Raw genomic sequence first — 23,636 nt, forward strand, 5'->3', positions numbered from 1 at the left:
GACTGAAGCGGAGTGTTCCGCTCTCGCAGATGCAGCATGTGAAGCCATCTGGATCCAAAAGGTCTTGGGTGAGTTGGGTGAGCAAGAGGGGCAACCGCCACTTTTGTACGAGGACAACCAATCGACCATTGCCATTATGGAATCAACTGGTCCTTCGAAGCGACTGAAGCACACTGACGTCAAACTCCATTTTGTACGCGAGTGTGTAGCTATGAAGAAACTGGAAATTAGCTATATCCCAACGGGCGAGCAGCAAGCAGACCTACTCTCAAAGGGTTTGTCCACGATACCATTCCGGAAGCACTGTTCAAGCATTGGAGTTCTGCCACGATCAGTTTGAGGAGGGGTGTCAAGGTCGACAAACTAATCGTAGTAGTTAAGATAGTTTTAGATCAATCATAGTAGTCATGTTTGTTTAAATAAATCAGTCTATTCTAAACCGTTACCAGAGGCAGTCGTGTTTCCATTACTCTGCCATTCACGACAAAAGCTGGGATGCACAATATTTCCAAAGTACCCTGCAGGCCGCATCCTCGAGTTTCGAGGGCCGCCGTTTGAAAACCACTGACTTAGACGCTAGATTGCATCGCAACATCATGTCACTTGTATTTGAAGAAAAGAGAGTCGATGAAGAGAACTCGCTTATGTTACTTTCGCCCTTATTTTAACTCAATCTACACTCAGAAATAAAAGTATACACGGAATTATTGCGCATTTCCCACCCCACTGGACCCCTTTCGCAGTTAGTATAAGTGCGGGATCGTGAATAAAACTGCGATTTTGCATCGAATCGTGTCGGTGTCTTCTGCGTACTTATGCATTACAAAGTGCTGAATAAGTGCGCAGAAGACACCGAAACGATTCGATGCAAAATCGCAGTTTTATTCACAATCCCGCACTTATACTAACTGCGAAAGGGGTCCAGTTGGGTGGGAACTGCGCAATACTATTATTTATGCATTTTGTATCCGTATCTCTCTCACTCCCTTTCTGTTTTCATGCTATCTGCCGTTTAGCCTGGGTTGAAGTGAATTGATTTATCAACCCAGGCGAAGCAGCAGATAGCATGAAAACAGAAAGAGAGTGAGAGAGATGCGGATACAAAATGCATAAATAATAGTAATTCCGTGTATACTTTTATTTCTGAATGTAGAATTTGCAGAATTTGCTCCGTGTTATAGAAATTCTACCGTCATACCCCTTGACATTTATTTTAAACCATTTCAAAAGTTAAGCTTGGCTTTTGACGTTTTTCTGAAGCCGACGCTGACCTGACGCGATGTTTACTTTTCGAAACGTCATAAATCTCTGTGTGTAAACAGAACAAAAAAACAGTGAACTTTTGCAAATTAAATATCATTTTTGTTCCACTTAAAACCTTTTTTATCGAAAAAATATGACCATAAAGTGATTCGATTGATCAGACAACATCATTAGTGCTTACTGGTTTGGGGGCAGATCCAGCGACATGCCTGGATTTGTGGCTGTTCATACTGGTAAGGTGGATACGATTCCTCAAGATCGATTTGTTTCTATGAAAAAATTTCGATTCCTTTCGCCAGGTGCTGGAAACTGTATAGACGAAACATTGTACAAAAATGTATGCAAAGAGGCTTGCTCGCAAGGAGTCAACGCGCTCAAGAATGGAGGAAGCGCGCTGGATGCCTGCGAGCTGGCCATCATGACCTTGGAGAATTCCTGTGCGACAAACGCCGGAATCGGTTCGAATTTGACTTGGAACGGCCAGGTAGAATGCGACGCCTGCATAATGGATGGCTCGACGCTGCAGTTCGGTGCTTGTTCGAATGTATCGGATGTGAAGAATCCGATTAGCTTGGCCCGTCATCTGTGCGAGAGGCAATCGAAACTGTTGAGCTTTGGGCGGATACCACCGATGGTGCTGGCCGGGAAAGGCGCTTCGGCTTATGCGAAAGAGATCGGATTACAGATAGTTCCGACGGAGCACATGATCTCGGCAAAGGCAGTCAAAAGTTACGAGCATTATAGGAGGAATATCGCAAAGTATGAGGAAATCAATCAAATGAAACTGTCGCCCTTGGACACGGTAGGGGCCGTATGTGTCGATGCCGAGGGTTCAATTGTGGCCGGATGCAGTTCCGGTGGTCTACTGCTCAAGGTTAGTGGCCGAGTGGGTCAAGCTTCAACCTACGGCGCCGGATGTTGGGCCCTTACGGATGAATCCACGTGCATGTCGGCGGCCACCTGCACCACCGGAAACGGTGAATATCTTATGAAGACGCTCTTCGCCAAGGAGCTGGTGGACGATTTGATAACGTGCAACTGTCCGATTACCTCGCAACATCAGACCTACAAGCGGAAACTGCTGGAATCGCCCTTTCTGGCGAAACAGAGCGAAATCCACGCTGGATCGTTGTCAATCATCTACAACACGACCACTGCCGATGGGGACTTGCTGTGGGCCCACACGACCAATTCCATGTGCTTAGGGTTTCAGTCGACCAAGCAGAAGAAACCGAAGGTCAGTATCGAATCTTTCGAAGGCTTTTTTTTTCTCTGACGTATTTTGAGCTCCCAATTTTTGTTCGGCGCATGTGTGGATGTTACATCTTCGGTTGAACCTGTTGTATTTTCTTGTAGTTATGATTCTCTGGATTCAGCTTGGAGTTTTCGAGTATGCAGTGTTTACTTCATTCAAACATGAGGTTTAGAGACGAATGCCCTGTTGGGTAAAGTCTCTTTAAACAAAAAAAAAAAAAAGAGCTTTTACTACATGTTTCTGGTTCCGTGAAGACGTTGAAAATTCTTCCAGATGATTTATTCGTGAAGCAAGTTAAATTAAAAAGGAATCTGGATGACCGTTCTGGAAGAGCAAAAGGAGGATTCCAAGTTGTAATAGATATTTTCGGCAATCCGACGATTAAAATGCCCCAAATTCCTGATTCAATCGGATTCCTACCAGCATGTTTCCAAGATTTCTGCATTCCGACCGATTTCTTCTAGACTTTTTCACGGGGGTCCTACAAAATCTCTTTGCACAATTTCTTTCAGAGTCCCTCGTAGGATTGCATTTGTTCATGGGCTTTCTACCAGGATTTATCCCGAGATCTCCACAAAAGTTTCTTTAATTCAGGAGCGGTCGCGTCGTGTACTGAGTACACGCACCATAAAAAACGCACGCTTGCGGTACACAGCGTGACCGTGGTGTCGTTGATGATGGTCGAAGAGGCGACTGCTCGAGGGTTAAGGATATATCACAATGTTGTCGCGAATTTTCTCCTGGAGTTCTCGTATTTCTTTCATGATTTATCCTGAATTTTTTACGCGATTCCTTCCGATGTTTATCTTGGGATTTCCCTCAGAGATCTTCAGGGATTTCTCCTAGAGTGGCTACAGGAGTTATTTCTGTGATTTGTACTACAGCTCTTCCAACGATTTCTCAAAGAGTTTTGCACGAATGTTCTTCGAGAGTTTCTTCCGCGGTTTCTACCACAGTTTTTCCTGTAATTTCTTCAAGAAGTTTCCTTGCGCTTTCTTCTAGAGTTTTTCTCTGGATTTCTACAGTAGTTTCAACTGGGATTTTTCCTAAAGATTCTTGCGGGATTTCTTTAGAAGTTTCACCAGAGATTTTTCTCTGAATGTCCCCAGGGAATTCACTTAGCAGATTCCTTCCGGTGTTGATCCTGGGGTGTCTCTCAGTTTTTCTTTACTGCATCAACATTGTTAATGAGGTAGAATTCATTCTGAAGATTTGAAACATCCAGATATATTATTTAGGCTATATAGTACTAAATAAACATTATTTTATGAAAAAAAAATACCCTCGACTTTCTCCTAAGAATTTTCCGCAAACTGGGATTTCTGTAGGAGGTTTTTCTGATATTTCTCCTGATGTCTTTCTGAGCATTTTCAAGACTTTCTTCTTAGTTTTTTACCGGATTTCGTGCCTGATCCATTTGATTTTTTTTACAAATTTTCTCGGGATAATTGCAGAGCTCTGCTTGGAATCCCTACTAGTAATTGTCTCGAGATTCTGGATGCTTCTCCGGGATTTTTTGATAGTTGCTCCCGAAAATCTTACAGGAATTTTTTTTTCAAAAGTTTTTTTCTTTCAGAATGTGGCTTGGGATAATTTACTTCTTGTATGAAATTTTCGGAGAAACGTCGAAAGGAATGAAAATAAAATCTAGCGGTACAAAAGAAATTTCGAGAGAAGCTTCGGAAAAAAGTTCTGACTGTAGTCCCGGAAGAAACCATTAAGGAAATTCAAGGAGGAACTGGGGAAAGCTATGAGAAAAATACCGGGAGAAACTATGGGTAAAATCCCACGAGAAAATCGAAAAGGATTGTCGGAAAACTCTATGTAAGAAATCTCTGGAAGAACTTCCCGAGAGAAACTGCTGGAAAGCTATCCAGGAAAACCACTAAAAGAGAAATTCCTGGCGAACTTTGGATAAATTTTGGAACAATCTCCGGAAGGCATTCTGCGAGAAACACTTGAAGCATATCGGTAATACCTCTATAACAAAAAAAAACTTAAGAGAACTGGAGAATGCTTGGATGAATTCAAGCAGATCTCGGCGGGAAGAATTTTGTGAGAAAATTCGAAAAAAAATCAAGGAGGAATTCCGTGCAGAAACCGAAAATGAAAGATTACGAACTGATTCAACGGCAACGACTTTTAGCGCTATTGATTCAGGAAGTTCTTCAGTGCTTCCTTCAGGAATTTATTCAAAGATTTATTCAGAAATTCAAACTTCTAACATTCCTATAGAAGTTCTGTTCGAGGTAACCCCTGGAGTTAAATCAAGCATTTCTTTCTAAAAGTTCCTTTAAAAAATTCTTCCAGGATTTTATTCTTGAACACCTACAGGAATTTCGTAAGGGATTCAGGGATTCTACCAAAAAATTCTTAAGATTTCTCCGGGTATTCCTTCAGGGATTTCTACAGGAATTTGTTTAGCAATTTCTCTAATTTAAGCCCCGAGACCTGACAGCAATCAAGCTGATCACAAGGTTGTGCCTTTGCCCAGCGGAGAAATCCCTCAAGGAACTGCAAGAGAATTTCCTCAAATGATCGGTGATAAGTCTGACCGGACCATCTGTTTTTCAATGAAATGCGGCCCTCGAAGCGATTTATTGCGGCCCGCGAACTGATTTTCATGAATGTCAGAAAGTGGCCCGCTGAAAGATTGCATAACTAAATAGAACATTTTTCTATTTTTTATGATTTGTTACAAAACACATTTTCTGCAAAGCTCAACTGAATCAGTATTGTTATTTCTGAAATTGACTTAATCCACTTTTTGTTACGAAATATTATTCTCAATTTCCCCCCTTATCGAACGCGACAATTTGAATCCGTCGCGGGTGAAACCATCGCCAAAGTCGTCGCCAGCTAATCAGCAGGCGGGAGTCTGACGTTTCTCCGATCTCACTAACACAAACAGATGTGGTGTTTGATTCGATGCGATGATTCAGAAATGCCAAATGGAAGTTAGCAGCGCGTTTTGTTATGAAAGCAACTTACAATATTGATCCTTGACTAAATTTTGTGGTAAGTGACTGCTCTTTTTAAAGAAATGGAGAAATTTGGAAACAGACTTTCGGAGAAATGGGGTATTTGGAGATCGACATTCTAACAAAGAATGAGTGAAACTGGTTCAAAATGAATTTTGAATACTTGTGGCCCGCAGTCTCAATGTAAAATTCTATTTTGGCCCGCATAGACACTAAGGCTGAGGACCACTGTGCTAGAGGAATCCTTGCCGAAATGGCAGCTATATCACCGACGAACCGACGTGACAGCTAGAACAAATAAATTCAAATCTGTTGTCCACGACGCCATGGTGAAAAATAGCCGAACACTATCGCCACCTCTATAACGGCTCGCGATGTTTTGTTAGCAGGACACCAAACCCCCGTGTGTTCATATAGGAAACGGTTCGTGTCTGCGCTGATTTGACAGAAGCGATCGCTCGCTTTGCTGGTCGACCGTTAAATTTGGGGGGGACAGTTTTGAATCACCACTGTCACGTCGGTTCGTCGGTGGCTATATTATCGCACAATTAAAAATTAGAAATAAGCAATAAACCTGATCAAATTCGCCTAACACTTTGTATGGGCGAAGCAATAAAAATTCAGGTTTTTTATTGAATTAATGGAAATTCTATGGAGATTTTTCAATAATTTTTCGTTCAGATGATAAAAAGAAGGAACATCTCTCTGTTTTGAAAGATTTAGACAGTTTTCATCAATATTTTTGTAAGATATTGGCTATTGCTAGTTTTTGCCGTTTCAGTGCGCGTTAAAATTTTAGTCGGGCTTAAATGTATCTTTACTCTACAGAGAAAGATGCAACTCGTGGTGCCAACAAGAACCGATACTTTTCGTGATCAAACGAATAAGCGTCACGGTCCTTGTTTGTTGTTTTTGATGTATTCGATTTTTATTTGCAGGAAGGAAGTTGATACACAATTTGTGCTTCTATTTTTTGAAATTATTATTAACCAAGCTTCCAATACTGAAGACACAAGAACAAGAATCACAAGAAGAACGAGTTCCTTGAAAAACAAGTACCATATCATCAAACTTGTTCATTTTGTGTGAAAATACGCAAAGGTAAATAATGTTGACCATTTAATTAACAACCTATTCATTCACAGCTCAATACGCAAAATCAATCTCCCACCTTTCCTCATCCTAAAGGCCACGCAAAACTTAAAAGCCGCATGGCTAAAGAGGTTGCAATGCCTACTCCCAAATTCCACAGTGTATTATGAGTTCTTGGACTTGCATTGGAGACTTGGCCCCATGACCCCCTTGTGCATCAATAAAACAAATAAAATAAAGTTCCTTGAGCGATTTCTCCTGAAGTTCCTAGAGGGATTCCTCCAATCATTATTTCGGGGATAACTGCAAGAGCTCCTTCAGGGATTCATCCAAGAATTTCATTAAAGATTTAACCTTGATTTCCTTGATGGATTTGTTCTGGAATTCCTTGAAGGAGAACTCCAGGAACTTCTTCAGGGACTCCTTCAGGAACTCTTCCAGAGATTTCTCCAGCGACTCTCCAGAAATTTCTTCAGGAACTCTTCAGGGATTCCTTAAACTTCTTCGTGCATTAGCTGATGCCCACCTCGCTGACGTAGTGCATGTTTTGGGTTCATAGTGACCCTACCCAACTAACATTTTTGCTGTATAAGAGCTTAAACGAGCTTGCTTCCAAAAGCGTTTGCTCTTTCAGCTTTTATGCAGCTACTTTTGTTAGTTGGGTAATGCACGACGAGAATAATTAATTTCTCCTAGAACACTTTGTGTGATTTTTTCCGGAATTTATTCCTGAATTCCTTCATGGATTCCTCCGGAAAATCCTTCAGTGATTTCTGCAGGGTTTCTTCGAGGATTCCTCTAAGATTTTCTTCTTCTATTTCTCCAGGTATCCTCCTGGAAACCTTTGAGGATTTTGTTATTAAATTGCTGGAGAGTTTTTTCAAGGAACTCCCTTAGGAATGGCTTCTAGCATTCATTCAAGGACGCAGGGGTTTTCAGATCGTGCATCGCGGTGCACCACAAAGTTTTGCCAAGTGCACCGCGACAGTTTTCTTGGAAACAAATGAAATGTGACGAAAAATATTGTTTGTTAATTAATTTACTATTGACTTGGGTGTCTGATAGCAATGATATACGAATATAGTATTTGAAAGATAACATTTTTAAAACCTTCATGAGAATGAGTTATGAAGTATTGAAGCAAATTTGAAGTTAATTCCCAAAAAATTATGAGCCTACATAGATATGAAATGAATTCTAATAAACCCTTCAAAGATATCCCCGATACTAAGAATCTTCCATTGTGATCTTTCAAGCATCTTTCAAGTTATTTATCTAACTTCTTGTTGAACATTTTTTGTGACTTTATCAGAACTTTCCACGGATTTTTTTTTTTTGAGTTAGTTTAGTAACTTGTCCAGAACAATTTTGTTATGTATTTGTTGTTAAGATTTACGGCCCTAGCCTGTACCGATTTTTGGCACCGTAGTAATCCGTTAGGGATAAAAAAACAACAAAACTATCGTCGGAAAACACATGGTCTTTTTTAAAAATCCCCCTTTTTTGCACTTGCCTTCAGAGATTCCTGCAGGAATTTCTGTTAGGGAACGTTCACAAATTAGTCCAATATTCGGGGGAGGGGAGGGGTCTAAGAAAGTGTGACTGTACGTGTATAATGTATAGGGAAATAGCGTGACAGAGAGGAGAGGGGGGTCTAGAAACCCTGAAAAACGATGGACGTAATAAATTAATCTTCCTTAGCATTCTTTGTGGCATTCCTTCAGTTTTGTCTTGGAGTCTTGCTTGGAATTCTTGAAGCAATTTATTCTGAAGCTTCTTGAGGGATATCTTCTGGAATTTCTTGAGAGATTTCTCAAGGAACTCCTTGGAGGATTTCTCCAGAAGCTCCTTCAGAGACTTGTTCTGGGATTCTTGCGAGAATTCCTTGAGGGATTTTTCAAGGAATTTCGTCAAATTTTTTTCCCGGAATTCTTTGAGGGATTTCGCTTGAAACTGAGGATTTCTGTTTCTGGAATGTCTTATGGAGCTCCTCCACGAACTCCTCCAGTGATTTCCTTCAGTTAATTTTTTGTGGGATTTTTCCTGTAATTCCGGTAAGGATTTCTTCATAAACCCTTTCAAGGATTCTACAAGGAAATCTGTCGGTGATTTCTACAGGTATTTTTTTCGGGAATTGGCTTCTTTAGTGGTGTTGAGATAACTCCATATTCTGAATCTGCATGCCAAACTGAGCCAAAATCCAAATTTTCATCAATTTTGGTGCCCGGGAACCTATTTAAAAATCAATTTGAAATTTGTATGGGAGCGATTTGTCGAATCACCCCTCGTCGCATTTTGTACTGAGCGGAGCTGTCAAGCAGTTGCCCAGCTGTCAAAAGGTGATTTCAAAAAATCTCTTTGAAATTGATTTTAGATACCAAAATAAAGTTCTAAAAATCTGAAAAAAATCATAATGGCTCAGAAAAAGGTGCTCTTTCGAATAAAATCAAAAAAATAAATAAATTCAATAATCCAATTTGCGGAGACTCTCACGATTCAGGATTTTTCCTGGAATTCTTTAAAGGATTTCATCAGGAACTTTTCAAGGTTTTTTTTCTCAAATTCTTTCAGAAATTTCTGCAGGAACTCCTCCAGGGACTCGTTCTGGGATTGCTGCAGGATTTCCTAGAGATTTTTCTAGGAATTTCTTCACAACTTCTTCTTCTTCTTTTTTATGGCTCTACGCCCCAACTGGGACTCGCTTCAACTTAGTATTCTTTGAGCACTTCCACAGTTATTAATTGAAGGGCTTTTTTTGCCTGCCATTGCATGAAATTGTATATTGTGAGGCAAGTTGTACAATGATACACTATGTCCAGGGAGTCGAGAAAATTTTCTCGACCGTAACGGGGATCGAACCCGCCGTCTCCGGATTGGCGATCCATAGCCTTAACCACTAGGCTAACTGGAGATCCCAATTCCTTCACAAATTCCTCTCGGAATTCTTCGAGGGATTTTGCCTGAAGTGAGGATTTTTTCTGGAATTTCTTGAGCGAATTTCATGTGTACTGCTAGATATTTTCAAAAAATCCTTAAGGGATTCCTCCAGGAATCCTCTTAGGAGGCCAGGGATTGTTTTTGAAATTCTGCTGGGATCCTTTCTGGAATTTCTCAGGGATTTCTTTTGAAATTGTTCTTCAAAGAGATTTCTTCGGGGTTTTCTTCACAGGTTCCTCCAGAAACTCCTTCAAGGATTTCTCTTGGAATGCCTCCAGGGATTTTTCCAGATATACCTGTGGGGATTACTAACTCCATAAACTAATCCATGAATTTGTTCAGGAAATCGTACAAGACTTTCTCCAGGGCACCTTTAGGGATTTCTGCACGAATATCTTCAAGAGCTCTTCAGGGATTCCTCCAGGAAAACCTTCAAACATTCCTACTGGAGTTCGTTGAAGGATTTCTCCTGTAATTCCTTGAAGCATTCCTCCACAGAAGTCCCTTATGAGGTTTCTCCTGAAGTTCCTTAACCTTCCTACGGTGTTCGGGTCAATATGACCCGGATCGCACTTTTCAGGCGCAATATCTTTTGATCCTGATTTGCTATAGCTTTGAAACTTTGTGACTTTTAATCTTTTGCCAAAAACTTATTTTTAAAATTTTGACCGATAATTTTAGCCGTTTCTGAAGGGCTGAATAAAAAAAAGTTACGTTTAAGGTGTTCGGGTCATATTGACCCGGATTTGGTACAACGATTTCACAGTCATTTCTCAATAAAACATTAAAGTTTTTGTACTCAAAATTATCGTTACGGCTTGAATTTTGTGGATCCGGCTCAAAACTAAGGTCGGATGTGGCCACTTGGAACCGACGCCAGAGGGATCATAGTTTGGCCATTTTCGTAGGAGAGTATTTTTCGCAATAAGTTATGCGAAATGCAGCTGGTTTGAATGTTTGGAGGACTAAGGACTGTTCATTTTATAAAGAGGACACCTTATTTATGTGATATCTTTTTTATTTTTCAATAAAATCATTATCGGTTTTTTGCATAAATTTCCATAGCTGTTCTACAGTATAGCAAAAATATAACATTATACAAATTGTCTTTAGCTATGGAACTGGAGCGGTTTTCGTTAAAACTCAATAAAACCCCATTTCTCAAAATTCTACACAACTTTCCACATACATAACTTTAAAATTTTCAAGAACTTTTCAATGTGTTGGGATCTCATACTATTCTTCTAAAGGTAGAGTGTAATAGTAGGTCAGTAATAATGCACCAAGCATTATACAGCTTGATATAGTGAGTTGCCTTGTTATCAATGAAATTGATAAAAAATACTTATTTAAGTCCAGTGATGCAATAACACTACGGAATCAGTTCAAAATTTGTCCAGTATAGAAGAGAATCGCATTCTCAATGATACCGAAGAAAAATATGCGTTAAAGTACATTCTTCATCATAAATTTAATACTTAAAGATGGCCATAATGAAAAATTGCATACTTTTTGCTCCATAAATGCAAGTTTTTGATTCTAGAGAAGCTTATTATTATTTATTTTCAGCAAGGTCTGACCCTATGTGATTATATACCTTATTTGAAAATAACTACATGTCAATTTTTATTTTCGACATCATTGTTAAGTTGTATTTGCAATAGAGTACATTGTAATTTAGAAGAACCTTCAAAGAACGAAGCGGTTTTATCTCCGGTAACTGCCATGAAGCACAGTAACCAAGCCAACAATGCTATCAAGAAGCGGTTTTCTGCATTTGAAATTGCATTATTAGTACTTTCGACTAGATCCATTGAAAACATTCAAAATTTAATATTTTTATACATTTTTGTTTAACAAATAAATTTTATTCTGAAAATCGAGTCCAACTTGTAACTTTAATATCTCAACAACCATTATTCCGATTAGGTTTATATTTTGCCAGAATATGTATCACTCAAACTGCTGCAGCATGGCAAACATTTTTATTCAATTAAAAACGATACATCGATGTTTTACAGAAATTTTGTGTTTATCTTTAGTTTTTGGGAATTGAAAAATTGATCTCTCGAAACACTTTGCCACATTTCTATGAAGTTTAATAATTTTAACCCAATTTATTTATGGTTATTATCTACTAATATAATGTACTGAACAACTAACCAAGGCTGCTCAAAATTGAACTACGCGTTTTCTTTCTATAGCCTTGCAAAGTTGTCCTCTTTATAAAATGAACAGTCCTTAAATGCACCGGAAAAAGCAGCATCAAACTACCCCAACCACTAAGCTAACTGACCAGATGAGTTTTGGCTGTCAGGTGGCCACGGGATTAAATCTTGAGGCCTCGGAACGGCTTCCCGGAGACCCCCGATAGGTGACCATTTTACAAATATGGTGAATCCATGCCGTGCGACATATCAAAAGTTGCAGATTTTTTTGGAGAATACACAGTGACCATGTCAGAAGCCAGAAACAAGATTGGCAACTTGATGGTCCCGGAACCGATTCCCGGGACCCCGGAAATGTGATCAATTCTCGATTTGTTTATTATGCCGTGCGACATATCTAAATTTGCAGAAATTTGTTGCGAATACATCAGTGGCCAAGTAAAATGCCAAAACAGGATTGGCCACTAGATGGTTTGAAACCCGGTTCCCTGGATACCTGGAATGTGCCGTGAGGCTTATCAAAATTCATAGAATTTCATAGATAGTTCATCAATTCTCATCTAAACAACTGGAAACATCATTCTCCACCTGATGGTCCCGGAACCGGTTCCCGGGGAAATGTTGTCAATTTTTGTGCCAACCCGATCACCATATTTGCAGGGATGTTGTACGGCATTCTTGCAATATGCCCTGCTCATCGTATACTTCCGCATTTGTCGACTTTCTGAATGCTGGGTTCGCCGTAGAGTGCAACGAGCTCGTGATTCATCCTTTACCGCCACTCACCCTTCTCCTTCACACCGCCGAAGATTATCACGCAACGGTCTGTAGGGGTTGAGAGAGATAGAGAGAAAAAGATTAATAGGGCATATAGCGTCAGTTGCGGTGATGCACCACCGGAAAAACAAAGCAAACGATCAACATGAAATGAAACGTCAGTCTTGTAAAGCATTTTGTGCGAGAAGGTATCGCTCCTCCTCGTTAGCGTGCGTTTGGCTGCAGGATTCGGCTCAAGATTCGGCTGGTGTGCTCGGAAGTGTCCCTCCGGACACTACAATGGCACAGCCGGTAGGTAAGCTCCCGTGTTGTAGTTTTGTGGCCTCGAGATGGAGAAGTGGCGGCGACTGAAAGCGGGACAGGGTGTCCGTTTGTGTTGTGGACTGCATCCAGTGTTTGGCTTCCGTAGCTGCAGGTGTGTACCGGCGGCGTGTGGGGCTGGTGCAGTCGGTGCAGTACGGGTGATTTTTGTTTTGTTTGGATTTGTTTGTTGATTGACGGAGCTGGTCTGGTCGATGAGACAGTGACGGGATGCGGTTCCGTCCTGCTATGATTGTTTATTTGTCATTTGCTGCTTGATGGGCTGGTGAACGGTTTTCTTTATTTTTTTCATACCGAATTCAGGCATTGGTTTCATGGCTTGACATTGGTAGCGGTCGGTCACCGAGTGGTCGCTGGATGTTCTCTGGATAGGAGATGTTGGCAATTATTTGGCCCACTGTTATAATTTGCATGTGGATAGTGGATGGAAATGATAGGATTTGCAGCTTCGTTTTCATTTGGAGTATTGTGTTAGTTTTCGGTGGTTTGTAGGGGTAAGACCGAATGACTCGTTGTAACAGGATGGAGTGGGGTTGGTACATTCTATGTATAAAGAACACAGAAAAGGTCCTTCATTGATGTTTTTTATGAACTTGTGTATATGTGTATGTAGTTTGATTCAAGGCTTTATTAGTTGTAATTACCGAAGAAGGGCGGCAGAAATGAAACAATTGGCAACAGTAAAGCGAATTCCCCCGAGAGGGTAAGCTAACAGCGAATTCCCCCGAGAGGGTAAGCTGCAACAGTAAAGCGAATTCCCCCGAGAGGGTAAGCTAACAGCGAATTCCCCCGAGAGGGTAAGCTGCAACAGTAAAGCGAATTCCCCCGAGAGGGTAAGCTGCAACAGTAAAGCGAATTCCCCCGAGAGGGTAAGCTAACAGCGAATTCCCCCGAGAGGGTAAGCTGCAACAGTAAAGCGAATTCCCCCGAGAGGGTAAGCTAACAGCGAATTCCCCCGAGAGGGTAAGCTGCACCAGTAAAGCGAATTCCCCCGAGAGGGTAAGATAACAGCGAATTCCCCCGAGAGGGTAAGCTGCAACAGTAAAGTGAATTCCCCCGAGAGGGTAAGCTAACAGCGAATTCCCCCGAGAGGGTAAGCTGCTACAGTAAAGCCAATTCCCCCGAGAGGGTAAGCTGCGACAGTCAAGTGAATTTAGGTTGAAGGATGTTTATGATGATAATGTAGGGTGGAAGATGTAGAAAGGAAGATGAAAGATAAAGGATAAAGGATGTAGAATGATGATGATGATGATGAGAATGAAAAATGTAGGATGAAAGAAGAAAGATGTAGGATGAAGAAAGAAGGATATATGATGTAGGATTAAAGATAAAGGAAAGTTGTTGGATGAAGTACGAAGCATACAGGATGTGGGATGAACAATAATGGATGTAGAATGATGGCGATGATGATGATGATGATGAAGGATGAAGTATGTAGGATGAAGGAAGAATTATGTAGGATGAAGAAAGACGGATATAGGATGTAGGATGAAAGATGAAAAATAAAGAAAAGATGTTGGATGAAGTATGAAGGATGATGATGATGATGATAATGATTATGATGATTATGATAATAAAGTATGAATGATATAGGATTTAAGATGAAGAATAAACGATAAAGGATGTGGAATGATGGTGATGATGAAGGATGAAAACTGTAGGATGAAGGAAGATAGATGTAGGATGAAGAAAGAAGGATATATGATGTAGGATGAAAGATAGAGGAAAGTTGTTGGAAGAAGTATGAAGGATACAGGATGTGAGGTGAAGGATAAAGCATAAGGGATGTAGAATGATGGCGATGATAATGATGATGATGAAGGATGAAGGAAGAATGAAGAAAGAAGGATATAGGATGTAGAAAGATGAAAAATAAAGAAAAGATGTTGGATGAGGTATGAAGGATGATGATGATGATGATGAAAATAATTATGATGATGAAGTATGAAGGATATAGGATGTAAGATAAAGGATAAAGGATGTAGAATGATGGCGATGATGATGATGATGATGATGATGATGAAGGATGAAGGAAGGAAGGTGTAGCATGAAGAAAGAAGGATATAGGATGTAGGATGAAAGATGAAAGATGAAAAATAAAGAAAAGATGTTGGATGAGGTATGAAGGATGATGATGATGATGATGATAATGATTATGATGATTATGATGATGAAGTAGGAAGGATATAGGATGTAAGATGAAGGATAAAGGATAAAGGATGAAGAATGATGTGATGATGATGATGAAGGATGAAAAATGTAGGATGAAGGAAGATAGAAGGATGAAGAATGAAGGATATATGATGTAGGATGAAAGATAGAGGAAAGTTGTTGGATGAAGTATGTAGAATGATGGCGATGATGATGATGGTCAAGGATGAAGAATGTAGGATGAAGGAAGAAAGATGTAGGATGAAGACTAAAGTATATAAGATGAAGAATGTAGGATGTAGGATTAAGGAAAATGATGATGATGATAATGATTATGATGATGAACTATGAAGGATATAGGATGTAAGATGAAGGATAAAGAATAAAGGATGTAGAATGATGGTGATGATGATGATGATGAAGGATGAAAAATGTAGGATGAAGGAAGATAGATGTAGGATGAAGAATGAATGATATATGATGTAGGATGGAACATAGAGGAAAGTTTTTGGATGAAGTATGAAGGATACAGGATGTGAGATAAAGGATAAAGGATGTAGAATGATGGCGATGATGATGATTATCAAGGATGAAGAATGTAGGATGAAGGAAGACAGATGTAGGATGAAGAATGTAGGATGAAGGAAGACAGATGTAGGATGAAGAATATAGGATGTAGGATTAAAGAAAATGATGATGATGATAATGATTATGATGATTATGATGATGAAGTTTGAAGGATACAGGATGCTGGTGATGATGATGTGAATGGAAGATGAAAAGTATAAAGAATGGATGACGTAGGATGAAGGATAAAGAATTAATATTGTAGGATGAAGGATGATGAATGTATGATGAAGGAAGATAGATGTAGGATGAAGCAGGAAGGATATATGTTGTAGGATGAAAGATAGAGGAAAGTTGTTAGATGAAGTATGAAAGATACAGGAGTGAGATGAAGGATAAAGGATGTAGAATGATGGCGATGATGATGATGATCAAGGATGAAGAATGTAGGATGAAGGAAGAAAGATGTAGGATGAAGACTGAAGTATATAAGATGAAGAATGTAGGATGTAGGATTAAGGAAAATGGTGATGATGATAATGATTATGATGATGAAGTATGAAGGATATAGTACGTAAGATGAAGGATAAAGGATAAAGGATGTATAATGATGATGAGGGATGAATGAAGATAGATGTAGGATGAAGAATGAAGGATATATGATGTAGGATGAAAGATAGAGCAAAGTTGTTGGATGAAGTATGAAGGATACAGGATGTGAGATGAAGGATAAAGGATAAAGGATGTAGAATGATGGCGATGATGATGATGATCAAGGATTAAGAATGTAGGATGAAGGAAGAAAGATGTAGGATGAAGACTGAAGTATATAAGATGCAGAATGTAGGTTGTAGGATTAAGGAAAATGATGATGATGATAATGATTATGATGATTATGATGATGAAGTATGAAGGATTCAGGATACTGGTGATGATGATGTGAATGGAAGATGAAGAGTATAAAGAATGGATGATGTAGGATAAACGATAAAGAATTAATTTTGTAGGATGAAGGATGATGAATGTATGATGAAGGAGGATATGATGTAGGATGAAAGATAGAGGAAAGTTGTTAGATGAAGTATGAAAGATACAGTATGTGAGATGAAGGATAAAGGATGTAGAATGATGGCGATGATGATGATGATCAAGGATGAAGAATGTAGGATGAAGGAAGAAAGATGTAGGATGAAAACCGAAGTATATAAGATGAAGAATGTAGGATGAAGGATTACGGAAAATGGTGATGATGATAATGATTATGATGATTACGATGATGAAATATGAAGGATACAGGATGTGAATGGAAGATGAGGTGGATAAAGAATGAATGATGTAGGATGAAGTATGAAGGATGAAAGATTAAGGATAAAGAATTAATGTTGTAGGTTGAAGGATAAAGAATGTATGGTGAAGGAAGATAGATGTAGGATGAAGAAGGAAGGATATATGATGTAGGATGAAAGATAGAGGAAAGTTGTTGGATGAAGAATGAAGGATACAGAATGTGAGATGAAGGATAAAAGATGTAGAATGATGGCGATGATGATGATGAAGAATGTATGATGAAGGAAGAAGTATGTAGGATGAAGGAAGTAAGATGAAGGATGAAGAAAGAAGGATATAGGATGTAGGATGAAAGATAAAGGAAAGATGTTGGATGAAGTATGAAGGATATAGGACGTAAGATGAAGGATAAAGGATAAAGCATGTAGAATAATGGCGATGACGATGAAGGATGAAGTATGTAGGATGAAGGATGATGAAAGATGAAACATGAATGATGAAGTATAAAGGATGTAGGATGAAATGTGCTGGGATGAGGGATGAAGAATGTAGGATGTAGGATGAATGATGATGATAATGATGATAATGAATATGATTATGATAATGGTGAAGGATGAAGGATACAGAATAAAGGATGAAGGACAAAGGATGAAGGATAAAGAATGAAGAATGAAAGATGAAGAACAAAGAGTAGATGATGTAGGATGAAGTAAGAAGAATGTAGGATGAAGGAAGAAAGATGTAGGTGTAGGCTGTAGAATATAGGATGTAGGATGAAGGATTAAGGATGATGATGATGATAATGATTATGATGATGAAGTATGAAGGATACAGGGTGATGGTGATGATGATGTGAATGGAAGATGAAGAGGGTAGAGAATATATGAAGTAGGATGAAGTATGTAGGATGGAAGATGAAGGATAAAGAATTTATGTTGTAGGATGAAGGATGAAGAATGTATGATGAAGGAAAAAGGATGTAGGATGAAGAATGAAGTATATATGATATAGGATGAAGGATGATGATGATTAAGATGAATGATACGGCATGATAATGATGATGAAAATGAAGGATGAAGAATATAGGATGAAGGAAGAAAGATTTAGGACGAAGGAAGAAGGATATACAGTGTCGGACAAAACAATAAGACCACCAGCCATTTTTCATACAAAATGGCCAAGTTTGACGATACGGTACTCGGTTTCTAGTAAACCGATTTGGCTGAAATTTTGACAGCCGCCATGGGGTTACGTGAATTTTGATTTGTATTTAATTGATTGAATTCTGTTCACTACATCAAAAGTTACAGATATACGAAACGACAAAATAATAGGACCACTTCCAGATTACCATTACCAAAGGATATTTGAGATTATCTAATACTTGTTGATTGATAAACAAGTACTAAGATTAAGGATGCCATTTAAACTTGGGGACATTTTTATTGAATTGGCAACAAATAACCATAATAAAACTCTGGTGTTCGAATTTTGTCGCACCATATATCTGTAACTTTGGAAGTAGTGAACATAAATCAATCAATTTAATATAAATCAAAATTCCCGTAATTCGAAGTCGGCTGTCAAAATTTCAGCCAAATCGGTTTACTAGAAACCGAGTACCGTATCGTCAAACTTGGCCATTTTGTATGAAATAGGACCGCTGGTCTTATTATTTTGTCCGACACTGTACGATGTAGGATGAAAGATGAAAGATAAAGGAGAGATGTTGGATGAAATATGAAGGATATAGGATGTAAGATGATGGATAAAGGATGAAGAATGGTCGTGATGATGATGCAGGACGAAGTATTAGGATAAAGGATGATGAAAGTTGAAGGATGATGATGATTGAAGTATGCAGGATAATGGTTGAAGGATGAAGGGTGAAGGACCCAGGATGAAGAATGAAGGATAATGATGATGATTATGATGTTGATGAATGATGTAAAATGGAGGATGCAGGATGTAAGGTGAAGTATGAGAAATGACAAATGAAGAATAAGTAGCTTGATAATGATGATGATGGAGGATGATGATCATGATGAAAAGCTTACTTTAAAGGATCTGAATAACAAATGGGCATTTTGGAAAGCTAACTTAACCTAAGGTCGCAAAAAGCTTATAAAAGATTTGCATAACAATGCCAATGTGGCCAATGTTTAAAATAAATATAAAAAGATTTAATCAAGGTGTCGAACAAATTGGTTGGAAATTAAGAGGATGCAATGATGATGATCGATTTTTTTACTTTTATTATAAGTTGTGCTTCAGTAATGTTCAATGCAGGTTTATAATGTTGGTAGAAAGTCATACATTTTTTATTGTTTTTTATTCTTACTTTTTGAATTTTTAAAATAATTAGAGAGTAGCACAGGGGGAGAATGTAGGGGTTGAGAGAGATAGAGAGAAAAAGATTAATAGGGCATATAGCGTCAGTTGCGGTGATGCACCACCGGAAAAACAAAGCAAACGATCAACATGAAATGAAACGTCAGTCTTGTAAAGCATTTTGTGCGAGAAGGTATCGCTCCTCCTCGTTAGCGTGCGTTTGGCTGCAGGATTCGGCTCAAGATTCGGCTGGTGTGCTCGGAAGTGTCCCTCCGGACACTACACGGTCGAAACTCCAAATGCTTGCAGGTTCCACTCAAGCATGGTCCGTGTCTCGTGTTCATAGCGGACCACCGGTCTTATTGGCATTTTGTACATGGTGCATTTGGTGCGTGGGTAAACCTTTTAGACCGTAGCTACTTACACTGATGATACGCCTTCGAATTACACGACTGATATCATTGTCAGCCGTAAGTAAGTAACCGATGAAGACGAATTTCTCCACCTCCGCGTAGGTATCCCCGTATTTCGTTACATTACTGTCTAGATGGATCCGGTCGTGTTGCGTTCTGCCTACCAGCATGTACTTTGTTTGTGCCACATTCACTACCACTGTGACCTTTGCTGCTTCGTGTTTCAGGCGAATGTCCGTCCTAGCGAAATTCGAATGAGCTGGATAGTTCCCCTGAAACCCACATTTATGTGCAATGGGCAAATTTGCTGCATTTCCAACTTTTCGGCAACTGGGTCCTACGCCGCTATGGTGGCGAAAATTTCCATGTAGTACTAACATGCTAACTTTATTTTATATTCTGAATATTGATGCAAGGCTGAAAATTTTGATGTGCCATAAGCTTGAGCTTGATTAATCCTAAAAGGGATACCTGGTGTCCATTGGACCCCAGGCGCCTTTCAGAGCTCGTCTCTGATGGAACACACTCAGCGAGATGACGAAACTGAGGCCATGAAGGTATCCGTTTTAGGGTTAACCGCCCGCAGTTGCTACACCAGTATTGCCAAATCAGCTTCACTCAAACAAGGAATTAATGAGATAGCTGTTCGAGATATTCAGTGTTGGTAGTGTCCTATTTTTTTTGGCGATAATGGTGCCTTAGGTTGCAGGTCAATGTGGAGAACGAGTGGAACATAGGCGAAACTACCGGGGGTGCCAGGAATCCCTTAGAATTTTAATGCATTGCAGTGAAATATGAGGCAATGAATGATGAATGGATGAACTAATGAATATTTGTTTATAGTGCACCCCCTGGCAAAAATCCGTAGTTTCGCCCATGGAGAGGGAAGTGATGATTGCAATCGCCGAGAAACCGGATCCTCGAATCAGGTGGACAATGTTGTTTCCTATAGCTTGATAACTGATATACCCTGTCATACGCTATGTCGAAATTTGCTATATGCAATCATACGAAATGTGAGAATTTACCGCGTAGGGGTCCAGAGAACTGCTTCCGGAAGCGTGGTCAAACTTGTTTTTGACAATTGACATGGTTACTAATGTATTCGCACAATAATTCTACAATTCCGGTCCTGGGAACCGGTTCCGGAACTACCAAGTGGGTAATGTTGATTCCAGTTGCTGGTTTGATGATTGATGAATAATCTATGAAATTCTGCGAATTGTGTTGTCCCATACGGCAAGATTATACAAACTGCGAAAATTGGCCACATTTCCGGGGTCCTGGGAACCGGTTCCGCGACCACCAAGTGGCTAATCCTGCCTCTGATATCTGATGTGAACATCAAAATTCTGCAAATTTCGATGCATCAGACAACATGACCATAGAAAATGCATGAATTGACCAAATTTCCGGGGTTTTAAAAACCGATCCCGGGAACCTGTTCCGGAACCACCAGGTGGACAATGTTGTCTTCAGTTGCCGGTTTGATAACTGATGAATTATCTATGAAACTCTGCGAATTTTGATGTGCCACATGGGACGGTCATACAAAATGTGAGAATTGGCACTATTTCTGGGGCCTCCGGAACCAGGCCCGGGACCACCAAGTGGCCAATCCTGCTTTTCGTATCTGATGTGGCCACTAATATATTCGCTACAAAAATTCTGCAAATGTAGATATATCGCACGGCATGGTAAAAAAAATCGAGAATTCACCTCATTTCCGGGGTCCTCGGAACCGGCCCTGGAAACCGGTTCCGGGACCACCAAGCGGACAATGTTGTTTTCAGTTGCTGGTTTGATGACTAGTGAATTATCTATAAAATTATGCAAATTTCGATGTGCCATATGGCAAGGTCATACAAACTGCGAGAATTGGCCACATTCTCGGGGTCCTGGGAACCGGTTCCGGGACCACCAAGTGACTAATCCTGCCGCTGATATCTGATGTGAGCACTGATATATTCGCATCAAAATTCTGCAAATTTGAATGCATCAGACAACATGATTATAGAAAATGCAAGAATTAATCACATTTCCGGGATTTTGAAAACCGGTCCCGGGAACCTATTCCGGGACCACTGAGCGGCCAATCTTGCTTTTCGTGTCTGATTTGGCCTCTGATATATTCGCATCAAAATTCTGCAAATTTCGATACATCGCACGGCATGGTAAAAAAAATCGAGAATTGATCACATTTCGGGGGTCCTTGGAACCGGTCCTGGGAACCGGCTCCGGGACCACCAAGTGGACAATGTTGTTTCTTGTTGCTGGTTTGATAACTATCTGAATTATCTATGAAATTCTGAGAATTTTGATGTGCCATAAAAACTGCGAGGATTGGCCACATTTCCGGGGTCCTGGGAACCGGTTCCCGGGAACCTGTTCCGGGACCACTAACTGGCCAATCCTGCTTTTATCTGATGTGACCACTGATATATTCGCAACAAAATTCTGCAAATTTATATATGTTGTACGGCATAATAAAAAAATCGAGAATTGACCACATTTCCGGGGTCCTCGGAACCGGCCCTGGAAACCGGTTCCGGGACCACCAAGCGGACAATGTTGTCTTCAGTTGCTGGTTTGAAGACTGATGAATTATCTATGAAATTCTGCGAATTTTTATGTGCCATACGCCAAGGTCATACAAACTGCGAGAATTGACCACATTTCCGGGGTCCCGGGAATCGGTTCCGGGACCACCAAGTGGCCAATCTTGCTTCTGGCTTCTGACATGGTCACTGTGTATTCTCCAAAAAAATCTGCAACTTTTGATATGTCGCACGGCATGGATTCACCATATTTGTAAAATGGTCACCTATCGGGGGTCTCCGGGAAGCCGTTCCGAGGCCTCAAGATTTAGTCCCGTGGCCACCTGACAGCCAAAACTCATCTGGTCAGTTAGCTTAGTGGTTGGGGTAGTTTGATGCTGCTTTTTTTCGGTGCATTTAGTCCTCCAAACATTCAAATCAGCTGCATTTCGCATAACTTATTGCGAAAAATACTCTCCTGCGAAAATGGCCAAACTATGATCCCTCTGGCGTCGGTTCCAAGTGGCCACATCCGACCGAACCTTAGTTTTGAGCCGGATCCACAAAATTCAAGCCCTAACGATAATTTTGAGTACAAAAACTTTAATGTTTTATTGAGAAATGACTGTGAAATCGTTGTACCAAATCCGGGTCAATATGACCCGAACACCTTAAACGTAACTTTTTTTGAACACCTTCGGAAGGTTAACCCTCTCTTTGTGGGAAAGCGCTGTAGGCACTCTTTACACTTTCTGCGTTATTACGCCGCCCTTTTTAGGGCGTCAATTGAACCCATTGTGGTACGTTTAGTGAATATGATATTCCTCTACCTGTACTCTACCCCATGCCATCCCTTATTTCTAGACGATGAATAGACTCGTGTACATGGCGATGACACAAATTTCCCAAATGAAGGAGAACGTGCCTCTGAAGACAACCTAGTGATACCCTAATACCACCACCGACTATTGAATAAAGATGAAATTCTCTAATTGCGTTCTCTTTTGTTTCCATTTTCTCCGCAGTTCGTTCTGTCGAAGTTACCACCGAACCTGTCATGTGGAGTCAAAACCGTCGTCAGCGGGCATCACTTCAAACTAACGTATTAGGAGATATTTAAATCCGTTCCTTTCTAGACTAGTACTAAGCTCTTCGTAAATACTTTCTCCGTTCACCTATTTTAAAACGCTGGGAGGAAAAAGAATGTGACTTTGAGAACAGAGAAAAGTTTGCGTAAATTTTATAAGCTTTCCTCACAAGACAGATAGAATACAAACTGATCGCTGAAGCAAGATAATTTTGACCACAGAAAGGCGACACCTCTTTGAATAAGCATTAATCTTTCTAACGGTTTAATCGAGTGCAATCTAAAGCAGACCTCTTTGTAGCAAACAAATTTGATACTCAAATTCCGAAACACACAAAGTCCTACGTGCGGTGTCAACGAATTAGTTTCTCATAGATGACAAAGTCTCTCGTTTCTAGAAATACTTTGACTAGGAAAATAAAAAAGTATCTTTGGAAATCCTCAACGCAGTGTTTTACTTTACAGTTTT

General features: G+C 39.9%; 1 protein-coding gene across 1 annotated transcript; it reads left to right on the forward strand.

Moving 5' to 3' along the window:
* The first annotated feature begins 1,298 nt into the window (after positions 1 to 1,298).
* On the forward strand, positions 1,299 to 23,612 carry LOC109414159 (threonine aspartase 1). Its single transcript, XM_019687939.3, has 3 exons — positions 1,299 to 1,496; positions 1,563 to 2,500; positions 23,106 to 23,612. Exons 1-3 carry the CDS (start codon positions 1,469 to 1,471, stop codon positions 23,187 to 23,189), a joined length of 1,050 nt encoding a protein of 349 aa, XP_019543484.1. The 5' UTR covers positions 1,299 to 1,468; the 3' UTR covers positions 23,190 to 23,612.
* Positions 23,613 to 23,636: the final 24 nt, after the last annotated feature.

The sequence above is a fragment of the Aedes albopictus genome, chromosome 3, assembly GCF_035046485.1.
Source record: "Aedes albopictus strain Foshan chromosome 3, AalbF5, whole genome shotgun sequence".
In the NCBI taxonomy this organism is placed as follows: Eukaryota; Metazoa; Arthropoda; class Insecta; order Diptera; family Culicidae; genus Aedes; species Aedes albopictus.

Coding starts and splice junctions, on each gene's coding strand:
- LOC109414159 (XM_019687939.3), top strand. CDS start 1,469: ATGCCTGGATTTGTGGCTGTTCATACTG. Junction 1,497..1,562: donor ATTTGTGGCTGTTCATACTG/GTAAGGTGGATA, acceptor TCCTTTCGCCAG/GTGCTGGAAACTGTATAGAC. Junction 2,501..23,105: donor CCAAGCAGAAGAAACCGAAG/GTCAGTATCGAA, acceptor TTTTCTCCGCAG/TTCGTTCTGTCGAAGTTACC.